Source organism: Nanorana parkeri, unplaced genomic scaffold, assembly GCF_000935625.1.
Source record: "Nanorana parkeri isolate BGI_ZX_2015 unplaced genomic scaffold, ASM93562v1 scaffold1392, whole genome shotgun sequence".
Lineage (NCBI taxonomy): Eukaryota > Metazoa > Chordata > Amphibia > Anura > Dicroglossidae > Nanorana > Nanorana parkeri.
In genome coordinates, this window is record NW_017307660.1 from 13,465 (window position 1) to 29,157 (window position 15,693).

The window sequence follows — 15,693 nt, forward strand, 5'->3', positions numbered from 1 at the left end:
AGCTGCTTGTTGGGCTCCGCCGACCTCTCGTCACAGACGAGCGGACGAGTGGATTTTTCAAGCCCTGCACATGTGTATTCAGGATGTATGTACATACATAAAAACCTATAATGTTTTACACACCCATGCACCCACCAGAGGTAGAAAAATAATTTTAGGGACTTTTAATTTAGTCTAACTATGAATTGATGGCTCTGATCTTACACATAAGGAGACCTTGAAACGAGAACGCCATGGCTGTCGGCTTGGTAGGGTGATCTTACCTGTGTCTTGTGATCTGTCTCTTTACCTGTGTTGCAATCTGTCTGGTCACTGCCTATAGCAAAAACATTCAATGGACAATGGAGAAAGTGAGTGGGCACTTTTAGTGTACAGTGTAAGCCAGAGGTCGCCAACCTTTCAGACCTCATGGACCACTAAATTCATCATTTTAAATCCCGCGGACCACTAATATGATTTAAAAAAATATATATATATATTCTCATATTTCTTGTTTCCTCATATATAAATATATTCTCATATGTGTGTGTGTGTGTGTATGTATATATATATCACGGAAGTGAGTACACAACTCATATTTTTGAAAATATTTTATTATATCATTTCATGTGACGACACTTTGCTACAATGTTAAGTAGTGAGTGTACAGCTTGTATATCAGTGTACATTTGCTGTTCCCTCAAAATAACTCAACACACAGCCATTAATGTCTAAACCGCTGGCAACAAAAGTGAGTACACCCCTAAGTGAGAATGTCCAAATTGGGCCCAAAGTGTCAAAATTTTGTGTGGCCACCATTATTTTCCAGCACTGCCTTAACCCTCTTGGGCATGGAGTTCACCAGAGCTTCACAGGTTGCCACTGGAGTCCTCTTCCACTCCTACATGATGACATCACGGAGCTGGTGGATGTTAGAGACCTTGCGATCCTCCACCTTCCGTTTGAGGATGCCACACAGATGCTCAATAGGGTTTAGGTCTGGAGACATGCTTGGCCAGTCCATCACCTTTACCCTCAGCTTCTTTAGCAAGGCAGTGGTCGTCTTGGAGGTGTGTTTGGGGTCGTTATCATGTTGGAATACTGCCCTGCGGCCCAGTCTCCGAAGGGAGGGGATCATGCTCTGCTTCAGTATGTCACAGTACATGTTGGCATTCATGGTTCCCTCAATGAACTGTAGCTCCCCAGTGCCGGCAGCACTCATGCAGCCCCAGACCATGACACTCCCACCACCATGCTTGACTGTAGGCAAGACACACTTGTCTTCGTACTCCTCACCTGGTTGCCGCCACACACGCTTGACACCATCTGAACCAAATAAGTTTATCTTGGTCTCATCAGACCACAGGACATGGTTCCAGTAATCCATGTCCTTAGTCTGCTTGTCTTCAGCAAACTGTTTGCGGGCTTTCTTGTGCATCATCTTTAGAAGAGGCTTCCTTCTGGGACGACAGCCATGAAGACCCATTTGATGCAGTGTGCGGCGTATGGTCTGACCACTGACAGGCTGACCCCCCACCCCTTCAACCTCTGCAGCAATGCTGGCAGCAGTCATACGTTGATTTCCCAAAGACAACCTCCTGGATATGACGCTGAGCACGTGCACGCAACTTGTTTGGTCGCCCGTGGCGAGGCCTGTTCTGAGTGGAACCTGTCCTGTTAAACCGCTGCATGGTCTTGGCCACCGTGCTGCAGCTCAGTTTCAGGGTCTTGGCAATCTTCTTATAGCCTAGGCCAGTGGTGGCGAACCTATGGCACGCGTGACAGGGAGGGCACGCGGGGCCCTCTCTGCTGGCACGCGAGCCCAGGTTCAGGGACCACCAATAGAAATAGATCCAACCGACCCAGATTGCCTCAGTACGCGGTCACAATCAGGCGGCGGCCTCTAAACAGGCAGATTAGACGGCCGTTTCCTCCTCGCTAGGACCCCGGGAGGCCCAGCACAGCCCCCTCCCCCATGAGAGATGCAGAGATGAGAGACCCCAGGGATGCAGCCCACCTCCCTGCAAAACAGGTAAGCAGGAGAGGGGGCAATGTTTTATTCATTTTTATTAGTAGTTCTGTGTGTGTGTAATATGTGTGTTTTAATAAGCGTATGGTGTGTGTGTTTCATTACGTGTGCATGTGTTTTATTAAGTGTGTAAATGTTTGAATATGCATGTTTCCCAATTTTGCCTAAGGCCCCATTCACACTTTGCGTAAAATCCCGCTATTTCGCGCATTATCGCAAGAAGTAGCCGGCCAATGTTATTCAATGGAGCTGTTCTAATGTACAGCTCCATGTCGCTCGTCGCTGTCCCTTCAGCAGGACCCTTTTTCCTGCGGCTGTCGCGCAATTTTTCTATTTTTGAATGCAGCCCCGACGGTGAAGGTTGCGCGATCTTTGCTGGAACGTCGCCCCTGACAGTCACGCTATCCTGGCCCCGCTTGTAAGGTATGCCGCTTGGTGTGAATTGGGGCCTAAGGCAGTGATGTTGAACGTTTCTTAAACCCGAGCGCCCAAACTGATATACAGTACTAAACTTATTTTCAGCGCTGGCACTTTGAGGTAAATAAATTGATTTTGCGTCGCAGTTTGGGCACTCGGGTTTAAAAAGGTTCGCCATCTTTATGTAGACCAACAATTCTTTTTTTCAGATCCTCAGAGAGTTTTTTGCCATGAGGTGTCCCGTGTTGAACTTCCAGTAACCTGTAAGAGAGTGAGAGCGATAACACCAAATTTAACACATCTGCTCCCCATTCACACCTGAGACCTTGTAACACTAACGAGTCACATGACACCGGGGAGGGAAAATGGCTAATTGGGCCCAATTTGGACATTTTCACTTAGGGGTGTACTCACTTTTGTTGCCAGCGGTTTAGACATTAATGGCTGTGTGTTGAGTTATTTTGAGGGGACAGCAAGTGTACACTGATTCACAAGCTGTACACTCACTACTTTACATTGTAGGAAAGTGTAATTTCTTCTGTGTCGTCACATGTAATGATATAATAAAATGTTTTCAAAAATTTGAGGGGGTGTACTCACTTCTGTGAGATACTGTGTGTGTGTGTGTATATACAGGGCTCAAAATTTCAGGTCCTGAGCTACTAGCCAGGCCTTAAAAGTTACTCGCCACCAGTTGCCCTGCCTGACCCAACTCCATCCTATTCTACTTGTGCACAGATATACCGAGTGTACCTGGGAACAAACTAATCATTCTCTTGCTGGACCAATACCGGCCATTGCACAAACACACACACGACACAACACGCGCAGCAGAACACGTAGGGCATTACATGCAGCACAACACGCAGGGCATACACGCAGCAATACACACAGGGCTTACATGCAGGGCATACATGCAGCATTACACACAGGGCTTAAATGCAGGGCATTACACCCATGGCTTACACGCAGGGCATACACGCAGCATTACACGCATGACATACACGCAGCATTACACGTAGGGCTTACACGCAGGGCATACTAGCAGCATTACACGCAGGGCATACACACAGCATTACACGCAGGGTATACACGCATTACACGCAGGGCATACACGCAGCATTACACGCATGACATACACGCAGCATTACACGTAGGGCTTACACGCAGGGCATACTAGCAGCATTACACGCAGGGCATTACAAGCAGCATTACACGCAAGGCATTACAAGCAGCATTACACGCAGGGCATTACAAGCAGCATTACACGCAGGGCATTACAAGCAGCATTAAAGGTAGCATTACACGCAGGGCATTAAAGGTAGCATTACACGCAGGGCATTACAGGCAGCATTACACGCAGGGCATTACAGGCAGCATTACACGCAGGGCATTACAGGCAGAATTACACGCAGGGCATTACAAGCAGCATTAAACGTAGCATTACACGCAGGGCATTACAAGCAGCATTACACGCAGGGCATTACACAAACACATTTGCTCGTATTAATCAATACATTTGTGTGTCCAAACTGTATAGATCCTGTGGCACAGTAGGGGTTAATCACTGCTCTAACTTCTGCAGAGTTGACTCTCTGGGAAAGAAAACTTGCACTGAGCATGTGCAATGCAAAACAGCCAGGACTTCCCCTAGTCAGCTCCGTGCTGTGAGGAGGAGCTGCATGGGACTTCAGCGAAGCACAGTGAGAGCCATTATCCACAAATGGGCGAAAACATGGAACAGTGGTGAAGCTTCCCCAAGAGTGCAGCGACGACTCATCCAAGAGTTCACAAAAGACCCCACAACAACATCCAAAGAACTGCAGACCTCACTTGCCTCAGTTCAGCTCTGTGGTCATGACTCCACCATAAGAAAGAGACTGGGCAAAAATGGCCTGCATGGCAGAGTTCCAAGACGAAAACCGCTGCTGAGCAAAAAGAACATAAAAACTCATCTCCCTTATGCCAGAAAACATCTTGATGATCCCCAAGACTTTTGTGAAAATACTCTGTGGACTGACGAGACAAAAGTTGAACTTTTTGGAAGGCGTGTGTCCCATTACATCTGGCGTAAGAGTAACACAACATTTCAGAAAAAGAACATCATACCAACAGTAAAATATGGTGGTGGTAGTGTGATGGTCTGGGGCTGTTTTGCTGCTTCAGGACCTGAAAGACTTGCTGTGATAAATGGAACCATGAATTCTACCAAAAAATCCTAAAGGATAATGTGCGGCCATCTGTTCGTGACCTCAGGCTGAAGCGAACTTGGGTTCTACAGCAGGACAATTATCCAAAACACACCAGCAAGTCCACCTCTGAATGGCTGAAGAAAAACAAAATGAAGACTTTGGAGTGGCCTAGTTGAAGTCCTGACCTGAATCCTATTGAGATGCTGTGGCATGACCTTAAAAAGGTGGTTCATGCTCGCAAAACTTCCAATGTGGCTGAATTACAACAATTCTGCAAAGATGAGTGGACCAAAATTCCTGCACAGTGCTGTAACAGACTCATTGCAAGTTATCGCAAACGCTTGATTGCAGTTCTTGCTGCTAAGGGTGGCCCAACCAATTATTAGGTTTAGGTGGCAAACACCTTTTCACACAGGGCCATGTATGTTTGGATTTTGTTTTCCATTAATAATAAAAACCTGTTTTTAAAAACTGCATGTTGTGTTTACTTGTGTTATCTTTGACTAATATTTAAATTTGTTTGATGATCTGAAACATTAAAGTGTGACAAACGTGCAAAACAATGAAAAATCAGGAAGGGGGACAACACTTTTTCACACAACTGTAAATATATATATATATATTTGGATATTATAGTGGTTTGGATATATAGCGCTGCACTTTTTTTTGTTATTATTTGGTATCACACTAAATTTTCCCTGAGGGAAATGTGTCACATAATAAGAAAATGTGCAAAATGGAAAAGAATGCCCTTTATGTATTTGCAAATGACTTTGCCATGCTTTGTACCAGAAACATAATTTCAGTGTAAAATTCACTGGGTCAAATAGAATGCAATGTATGCTTTTTTATAGTAACACTATTTTTTTAAAACTAACACTGGTCAAAAAAATAAAACCAGCACTGTATATCTACAGTATATTTGCAATTGTGTTGATAGAATCGGTTTGACATCAGTTTAAGATGTTTCTGAGATCATTTAGAACTCATTGACAGGTGCATTTGATCTGCAGTTGACCTCCTTCTGACCTGCTTTTAGCAGGTTTTGCATTTGTATATACTAGGGGTGTCCTGGTACCGATACTAGTATTGGTATCAGGGCCGATGGAGGGCATTTTCACGAGTACATGTAGTCGTGAAAATTCCCCGATACATAGAGCCGATACTGGCCCTTTAAATTTTAAAATGGATTCGGCTGCCGGAGGTCCTGGGCTTGATGGTGACCTCAGGCAGCTGTCTTTGACAGTGCCTGTCCAGTTGTACATTGTCTCCTCCTACTTCCCGGTGCCGGCACAGCAAAGGACAGCCCCATACCCACCTGTTTAGCAGCACACACACCTATGCAGCCCAACATCCACCCTCAGAGCCCTGGAGAGTCCCAAACGCAGCCCTCGTGACATATGTACACAGCCCTGGTGAGATCATACGTAGCCCTGATGAGATCTTTACGTACCCCTGATGAGATCTGTATACAGCCCTAGTGAGATCTGTGTCGTTGTCAACCCAGGACGAGACTCTTAGTTCTGTTATGAATAGGTGAATTTATTGACCATACAGTAATATTGTCAATATTGGAGAGATACAAGAGTACTCTGCTAATGTGCTCTTACACTCACAATTTATAGTTTTACAGAGTACAAGGGGCATTGACCATCCCCAGGCAACATCTTCATGTCTGTCTTACAGTTTTAGATTTAGGATTTATTATCGTACATGATTTATGTGCTATAATTATCTGGACACTAGGAATTCTTAGTGAAGGTGAAATGGTAAAACAGGAAAAGTGACCATTGTTTTGGACAAAAAACTAGAGCAGCATTGCCTTGGGCAAAGTACTCAATGAACAGGTGCAAATAAGAAACCAGAATGATAACACGTATACCACACTTCCACCATACCCTAAGGCAGTCCTAATGCAACCTTAGCTCTCCAGCTGTGCTTAAACTACAAATCCCATCATGCTTCTGCCTCTGATAGTCATGCCTGTGGCTTGCATTGCCTTATGCGATTTGTAGTTTCAGCACAGCTGGAGAGCCAAGGATGCCTACCCCTGCCCTAAGGCCTTCTCCTCACTCGAAGCCCATCCCCAAGGACACCTTACTGGAATGTAGAAAGTTTGGTCTTCCATTGGCATAGATCAAAAGTTCATGCAGGTAAAGGATGTTGAATCTTGAAGCAAAGTTAATGCAGGCATAGGATAATAAAAATCTAAAACAAGATGAAGTCAAGTAAAGAGCAATCTTGCACTCACATCTGTATGCAGACATGGTGACATCTGTATGCAGCCATAGGGGCACAAATGCCTGAAGACTGTGGGCAGAAGAGCAGTCTTGGATGACAACTGTAGAGCAGCAGACAACGCAGGGGATGCACGTCTGGAATAGCAAGGTCAGGAGCAGGCCGAGTCAGAACCATGCAGGCAATGCAGTATCAGGCAGAAGAAGAAATCATAGTTGAAGAGCAGGCCGAGGTCAATCCCATGAGGACAGCACGGTACAAGAACAGCAGGCAGAAGAAGCGTCAGGAACAGTCAGGGGTACAGGAGAACAGCCGAAGGGTCAGGACTAGCCATGTCAACAACAGGAGTACTGGAACAGAATGCTGGACCTTGATAGAAGAAAGCTGACTATCATCCAGCACTGAGCATCAGGGAGACACAGTTTAAATAGCCCATCTGGCACCAGAATCTGTAGCATGTGTGCACATGCACCTTTGCGCAGAGAAGCATGCCCAGGTCTGACTCCATGGGTCAAACCGTGAACACGCACATAATGCGCAGATGCCCGCGCAGTGCTACCAGCAGAGGCTCTTTGACGGGCTTCTTTACACTGCCCTAAAAACATTAGTCTATTGTTTTAGAAAAAACGTCCCTTTAAGAAAAAGTATTGGTAATTGGTATCGGCAAGTACCTGAGGGAAAGTACTTGTATGTGGTCTTGAAAAAATTGTATCGGGACATCCCTAATATATACCTTTATGGAAATGCAAAGCCAAAAGATGCCAACATTTCATTTCAGGTAAAAGGGTTTGCAGGGACACCATTTTTTTCAGTGCGTAGAGCAAGCCATTGTAGGCATAGAATGTACTTTAGTTAGTGTGGGCCATTAATTGCGAGTGGTTGTATCGTTAGCCTATTGTACTATTTAATTTTAAACACTATATACAAAAAGATTTATCATAGTGAGGACAGAAACACAGCCAAGAAGGTAATATTCATTAGTGAAATTAGGTATTTATTTACTAGCTACAACTTTTAGACTGTACAGCCTATTTAACCAGTTGAAGGACGGGTTGTTAAACCCCCTTTCTGTCCAGGCCATTTTTCAGTATTCAGCGCTGAGGTACTTTGACTTACATTTATTCAGTCATGCAACACCGTACTGAAATTCATTTTATTTCATTTTTTGGGGGGCAGATAGAGCTTTCTTTTGGTGGTATTTAAAGGAGAACTATAAGGCGCGTGATCTCGACAGTATTGTCGGGATCCGTCCTGGCTGCGGCTCTCAGTATAATGCGGGCTATTGCCCACGATATACTGAGCTTTGGGACACAGAAGAGGTTGGTATATGTCCTCCCGTGACCCTACTTAACGTATAGTTCTCTTTTAATCACCACTAGGTTTTTTATTTTTTACTATATAAAGAAAAAAGTACCAAAATGTTTGAAGAAAAAAAAACGTTTTCCCTATGTTTTGCTATGAAACATTTTATTATTACCCAATTTTTGGTAAAATATAAAAGATGAGGTAACGTCGTGTAAATAGACACCAAACATGTCTAGCCTTAAAATTGCATGCCCCCACAAAATCACAAAAACGACTATACCCAAAATTGGCCATAGGCGATGCTTTAAAAGCTTTTACCGCTCATCAATTTAGTGTTAACAGTGATTGATGGCCCTAGAATTATTACTCACACTTTGACATTTGCGTTGATATGTTAAATGTGCGGTACAATCATCATTTCGCATTTAGGTGCAGCTGATGCGTGTTAGAGTTTGTTTGTAGGTGGGGGCGGGGGACTTAAGTTTTTTAAGTTTTTTATGTGTCTTTAATTTAAACTTTATTTTTATTGTTTTACACTTACCTTTATTGCTATCACATGGGGACTAATAAGCCGCACTATGTGATAGCACAGACAAAGTGACAGGTCCTCTTTATGGAGACATCTGGGTCTATTAGACATCTAATGTCACCTAGGGACCTCAAAGAAGCTAATGAAGCAGAGATCTGCTTCTCTGGCTACAGTAGCTGGAGAAATGACAGTCTGAAAGTGGAAGTTATGTAATTCACATCACTTTCGCACTTCGTGATCAGAGGGGAGATCAGCCGCTGAAATGTGCTGATCTCCCCTTTGATTCAGCCACAAAGACCCACCGTGCTGGTCCCTGGCCCACACAGAGAACAGAGGAGCCCGGGATAGCCAGCAGCGGAGGGAGGGGGGTGAACACTTCCCAAACCCTTCCCGCACCATACAAGTGATCAGGTGGCTCTTTAGCAGGGGTTGTTAGCAATTGTAGTGCCTCTGACCTTGATTCCTTAACTTCATCTGGTCTTTTACATGTATTTGAAGCGCAAGGTCTTTCTCTAGTCTATATTAAGCCTTGCTATACCATCATTAGATGGGAGTAGTTTTCCGTCCAATTTAGATCTTTGAATGTGAGCCAAAAGTGCTCTGGAAAGCTTCTGTAAGTCATATGAATGCCTATGCTTATGTATAAATGTGTGCTTGTCTGATGGACAATACAGAGGGCAAATCTACAGCATCTCTCCCACATTCCATATGCTAAGAAAAAATTAATTTTCCAATCTGTCAGCGCTTGGTGGAGGTCTCTAGAGATGTAACATTTCTGGAAATTTTGAAGCCATGAGAAAAAAAAAACCTACGCCCCCCTACGCTCACCTCATTTGCAGGTCCGTAGGGGTGCGGGTTTTCTGGCCGGGACGCATACATGTTCCATTCCGGCGGCGTATGGATACGATCACCCGCACTGGAAGCACTTTTGTGGGTCCGTATGCCGTACGTCCTTGGCAGCGAAAGGGTTAATGCATCATAAACGGCGGACCATGGTGGCGAAATGGTGTTACAGTGGTGTGGAGTGCAATGTTCACTGCATCTGCCTCAAAAACATACTCCCCAGACATCCTTCAAGCTTTATTTGGTGGGCCTGTTTCTGAGGGAGAGTGAGACTTCAACAACAAGCCCTAAGGTCACATGACCACTCAGAAGTTTCACTCACAACCCTGCCCCAGCAGTCCTGTCAACTACTTCTCCCCAGGAGTCAGCAGCCTTCGAATTAAGCTGCTGCTAACTACTCAATTAAAAAAAGATGTGTGAGTGGATAAAGACTATGGAGGATTCTGGGTCCTACATACCTCCCCTCCACTACTCTTCCACACACCCAGTCACATATCCTCCCCCCCCAGCTCAGACCTACAGGGGCCCGAGCGGCCTTCACCATTAGGCAGTGTACACGGGAAAGACCATCGGCATTACCCTGGGCTTTACCAGCCCTGTGTTCCATAGAGAAATTAAATGCCTGAAGACTGAGAAACCACCTGGTCACTCTAGCATTTGTCTCTTTATTTTGCCTCATCCAAGTTAAAGGTGCATGATCGGTAACCAGTTTAAACCTTCTACCTAGCAGATAGTATTTTAATGCTTCTAACGCCCATTTAATTGCCAAACACTCTTTTTCGACTACAGAGTATCTTTGTTCATGCACATTCAATTTCCTACTCAAGTACATGACGGGATGTTCTTCACCCCTCTGCACTTGAGATAAGACTGCTCCCAAACCAACATCAGAAGCATCAGTTTGCACCACAAATCCTTTTGTGAAATCGGGGGTGACTACATAATGCCATCTTCAAGGTATTAAAGGCCAGCTCTGCCTCAGGGTTCCACTTTACCATCACTGAACTTTTAGACTTAGTTAGCTCTGTTAAAGGATTAGCGATTGTAGCAAAATTAGGGATGAATCTACGGTAATCTACTCAGCAAGACCTAGAAATGCCCTCACTTGTTTTTTTGTTACCGGACGAGGCCAGCAATAAATTGCCTCTACTTTGCCTTTTTGTGGTCTAAGTAACCCCCTTCCAATACTGTAGCCCAAATATTCGGCCTCTTCCAATCCTAAAGAGCATTTATCAGGGATGGCAGTTAGGCCGGCAGTCCGGATAGAATCTATCACCGCCTGAACTTGGGGCAAATGTGTTTCCCAGTCTGCACTATGAATCACTAAGTCATCAAGGTAGGCAGCTGCATACTCTCTATGAGGCCTAAGGATTCTATCCATCATCCTCTGAAAAGTCGCAGGGGCACCGTGTAACCCAAACGGTAATACTTCATACTGAAATAAGCCCTCTGGTGTACAAAAAGCAGTCTTTTCCTTTGCCTTTTCTGCCAGAGGAACCTGCCAATAGCCTTTTGTTAAGTCTAAAGTACTTAAATATCTGGCTCTATTAATTCATCAATCCGAGGCATAGGGTACACACAAAATTTAGAAATTTCATTCAATTTACGAAATTCATTACAGAATCGTATTTCCCCATTTGGTTTGGGCACTAGAACAATCGGACTGTTCCACTCACTCTGTGAAACCTCAATAACCCCTAATTCTAACATTTTCCTTACTTCGGCATTAACTTCTAGCCTCTGGTATCCTGTAAGGCCTCAAGTTAATCCTTTTCCCTGGTTCAGTAACAATGTCATGTTTAACAATCTGTGTTTTACCTGGGATCGGAGAGAACACATCTCTATTTTTACCCACAAACTCCTTTACTTCTAGCTTTTGATGAGGTGCTAGAGTCTCTGCAATCCGTACTTCCGGATCCGTCTGAATTATTTTGTGCGTAAATGCACTTTGCCTCATCGTTAACACCTCTCGTTCTACCCAGGGTTTTAGTACATTTATATGGTAAATTTGCTCTGGCTTCCTCCTGCCTGGTTGGCTCACTTTGTAATTTACCTCACAGACCTGTTCATTTATCTCATATGGTCCTTGCCAGCTTGCGAGAAACTTACATTCGGCTGTAATCTGATTACCAGGGAAGCCTGCTCTATGTCAGCGGAAGCACCGGTATTAGTATTCTGTGCCGGCGAGATCCGAAAGCAAAAAATCAGTACTCATACTCGATACTGAAAAACCGGTATTGGTGCATCCTTAGTTTTGATTAAAACTATTTTTTGTATTGGGACAAGTAGATTGTCGTGAAGGACAAGTAGATTTGGCCCCCGCTTCAGCCCTTGGACAAGTAGTTTTTTTTTAAATTTCCACACCCCTGGACAGTCACACCGGATCAGCACAGAGTATGTAGCTTCCTATTATTCTGCATTGGTGTATGGTTTATTGCTTGGATTTGTAGTCCTCTACAAATCCAAGCAATGTCACTGATGGTATTATAATAATAGCTACAGTTATAGAGGACTACAAATCCCAGCAATACATTATAAAGCAATGCCGAATGGCAACCAGCTATAGAGGACTACAGATCCCAGCAATACATCATACATCAATGCAGGATAATACTATTATTCTGCACTCCTGTATAATGTATTGCTGGACTTTTAGTCCTCTATAGCTGGTTGTCATTCTGCATTGCTGTATAATGTGTTGCTGGGCTCCTGTGAAATATCAGTGAAGTCAAGTGAAATAAAATAGTAAAAAAATAAATAACAATTAAAAATGTAAATACTTAAAAATGTAAAAAATAAAAAGGCGATGAGTAAAAAAATTAAGTAAAAACAAAGTAAAAAAATAATAAAAATGTAAACCAAACCCCTGCCCCCACCATCTGCATTCGAATAAACACGTGCACGGTGCATTGTGTGTGTGTGAGCGGAGTGGGCGACCCGTGACCATGCGGCAATCTGTATAAGGGGACCCAAACTTTCTGATGGCTGCCCTGCCTTAATGTATATACAGTAATACCTTGGTTTACGAGCATAATTCGTTCCGGAAGCATGCTTGTAATCCAAAGCGCTTGTATATCAAAGCGAACTTCCCCATAGGAAATAATGGAAATTCAGATGATTCGTTCCACAACCCAAAAATATTCATATACAAATGATTACAATACTGTACTGTAATATAATACTGTACAAAATATAAAGACAAATAAACCAATTACCCATACCTTTGTGGTTGGTGTGAGGGGGATGAGAGAGAGAAGGATTATTGTGTAGGACGACTTTCACTATCACTAACGGAATCACTGCTATCTCTTGACTCAATGGAATCTTTTTCATTTCGTGAAACCTTAACAAGGAATCTATCCAATGTGACATTGTGTTGTCGTTAAACAGACTCATCGCTCACACAGCTACAGCCTTATTCGGGTGGCGCTTTTCTACAAAATTTTGCTCTTATTGTAAGACATTTGCTTGTATATCAAGGCAAAATTTTTCAGAAATGTTTGCTTGTCTTGCAAAACGCTCTCAAACCAAGTTACTTGTAAACCAAGGTATTACTGTATAGTAGAACCTGAAACAGGAAAGTTGCTGGTGTATGCAGATGGCTGCAGATTACACATCTGGAGACAAAGCATAAAGAAATGGCAATATTTACACTGGGTACAGATAACCACAGAAATAATCATTTTTGGAATACACAGTACTCCCTTTTATTTCTTTGCATTTTAAAGGGAAGGTTAATGCCAAAAGATAAACACTTGTATACATTTGCATGTTTAAAATATGTGTAATTTATATTATGTGTTATCTAAAACATTGTTCATTTATATTGTTTTATATTACATAATAATATTATATATTATTTTTATGTGCAGAATTTGCATCGCCCTCTGGTTTTGCGTACAGCTGATGTCCGGCGAGTTCTGACTCAGACAGACATATTGGAAATGTGGAAGATGGATTTAAAACCCATTTTAATTGAGAGATTTGCTGGGTCACCAGGGAGCTATGCAGTACAGCAAGTGAGTTTTATTTTTCAAAATCCTGTAACTGAATTTCTCCTGATAGGATCTTTTTATTTTTTTTCCAATCACAATAAAAACATGTCCTCATTGCAGGACACAGGATTCTTAAATATCTGGGTTATACTGCCACCTACAGGAGAATAGGACACTGGTAAACAAAAAAACCTGTTGGCCAGCCCCCAGGGTATAACCCCTCCCATGATCAGCATGCTTCTGATTTTTGCTAGTGTTATTGCATCTTACTGTGACAGACCCTGCCGAACTAGACATTCGCAGAGTGAGCCTGGAAGTGGCCTTCTGGCACTTTGAGTACTTTACAGGCTTAGATCTGGTCTCTCACTGCTAAGTAGTTTCCAGGTCCAGAGCCATGTAGTATGTAGCACTGTGGTGGCCACCTATGAGTCCAGTTTACTCCTCCTGGTTATGTCTAATTGACATGGTAGACACTAACGTGAGGCTGGAGGATCAGCACGTCGCTACTTCCATCTCATTATCCAGTCTTGGCTCATACAAGCCTCCCACTTGGACTCCCACTTCAAGGACTCTTTTACATCATCTTCTGTTTGAAGTGTTTCTCCATAAGGACTCTAAACACTCTTGGCCTGTTCCTGTGGTTGATCCAGCCATCTCTTGCCTAAACAAGGCAAGCACCATACCAGCGGTGGATGTCTCTTCTTTCAAGGACCCCATGACAAGAGGCTGTAAGATCTAGGTCCATGTTTTCCCTCTCTGATACTGCATTGCACCCAATTCTGGCCTTGGTTTTACTATGTCAAACTGTCAGCGACTGGGCCCTTAAATGGAAAATAATCAATGTTGGTGTGGACCAAATGATCATAAACTTTAGCTGTGATGGGGTTCTGGGGACTTCACATCTTCACTTGCTTCACATGCCCTTTGAGGGTCAGCTCCTCTTTTTGGTATTACAGGAGCATTAAGGATGCTACCGGGTAAAGGAATACCCATCTTCTTCAGATTAGGGCCTCATTCACATAGATGAACAGCAACAGCAACAACTGCCTGCATCCAAGAGCGAGCAGCTGTACCTGTACGGATGTGCAAGTTTGGGTCAACATGTAGCCAACTGCAAACACGTCCTGTCATAGAGATTTACAGGTGGCTGCATGTTGCTACATGCAGCACCTGTCTCTCCCAGGTGCAGGTTTTGCCCAGACGTGCATGCTGTACTGATGTGCACCTCTGTGTGAATAAGTGCTAAAAAGAGCAAGGACTAGATTCGTAAGTCATCTCCATCCTTGCCTTCTTCGCTACTGTGTGTCTTCTGCCTGCATTGGGTCTTTGTAAATCTGTTTCTTCATTCACCTGTAAGGTTTGGCACACCAAATCATTCCTGTTACCCTCGCTGAACCAAACTGCCCCAGGAGGACATGACACTTAGGGACTAGGGGCTTGTTTACCATCCTTCTTGAATGCTGGATTTAACAGCTTGGCTGTTGAAGCCCAGGCTCTAAGGGATAAGTGCCAATTGGATTCAGTAATTCCTATGCTGTTCAGAGCTAGGAAACTAACTTTTTGCAAGGTCTCTGTTTGACAGGGCTGCCATCAGAAACTTTTAGGGCCCCCTACACAGCTTTAGGCTGCAGGCACTGTGCGGGCTCTCAAGTGGGCTGCGGGCTCGGTGCAGGCTGTGTGTGGGCCCTCAGGTGGACTGCAGGCTCTGTGCGGCATGTGTGAGGGCTCTCAGGTGGACTGCGAGCTCTGTGCGGGCACTGTACAGGCTCTCAGGAGCACTGCGGGCTCCGTGCAGGCACCCTGTGTGTGGGCTCTCAGGTGGGCTGCAGGCTCTGTGCGGGCACTGTGCTGGCTCTCAGGTGGACTGCGGGCTCTGTGCGGGCTGTGTGTGGGCTCTCAGGTGGACTGCAGTCTCTGTATGGGCACTGTGCAGGCTGTGTGCGGGCTCTCGGGTAGACTGCGGGCTCTGTGCAGGCTGTGTGCGGGCTCTCCCTCCCTACCCCCATCGCCAGGCCGCTAAACCACATACCTTACCACTCAAGCGACTCTGCTCCACTCCCGGATCGCTGTTTGGTAAAGCCCGCTACAGACCAAGCTCGACCCCTGAAAAAAACCCTTCCTGCATGTACAGGAGGGTACCAAGTTACAGGGGGGGGGGGGGCTACC

General features: G+C 44.4%; 1 protein-coding gene across 1 annotated transcript in view; it reads left to right on the forward strand.

Moving 5' to 3' along the window:
• QPCT (glutaminyl-peptide cyclotransferase) overlaps window positions 1–15,693 on the forward strand; it is a 205,846-nt gene that overhangs the window by 7,507 nt on the left and 182,646 nt on the right. Inside the window, exon 2 of the mRNA XM_018569769.1 lies at window positions 13,405–13,551. Within this exon, the coding sequence (XP_018425271.1) occupies window positions 13,405–13,551 (147 nt within the window). The remainder of the gene's footprint in view (window positions 1–13,404; window positions 13,552–15,693) is intronic.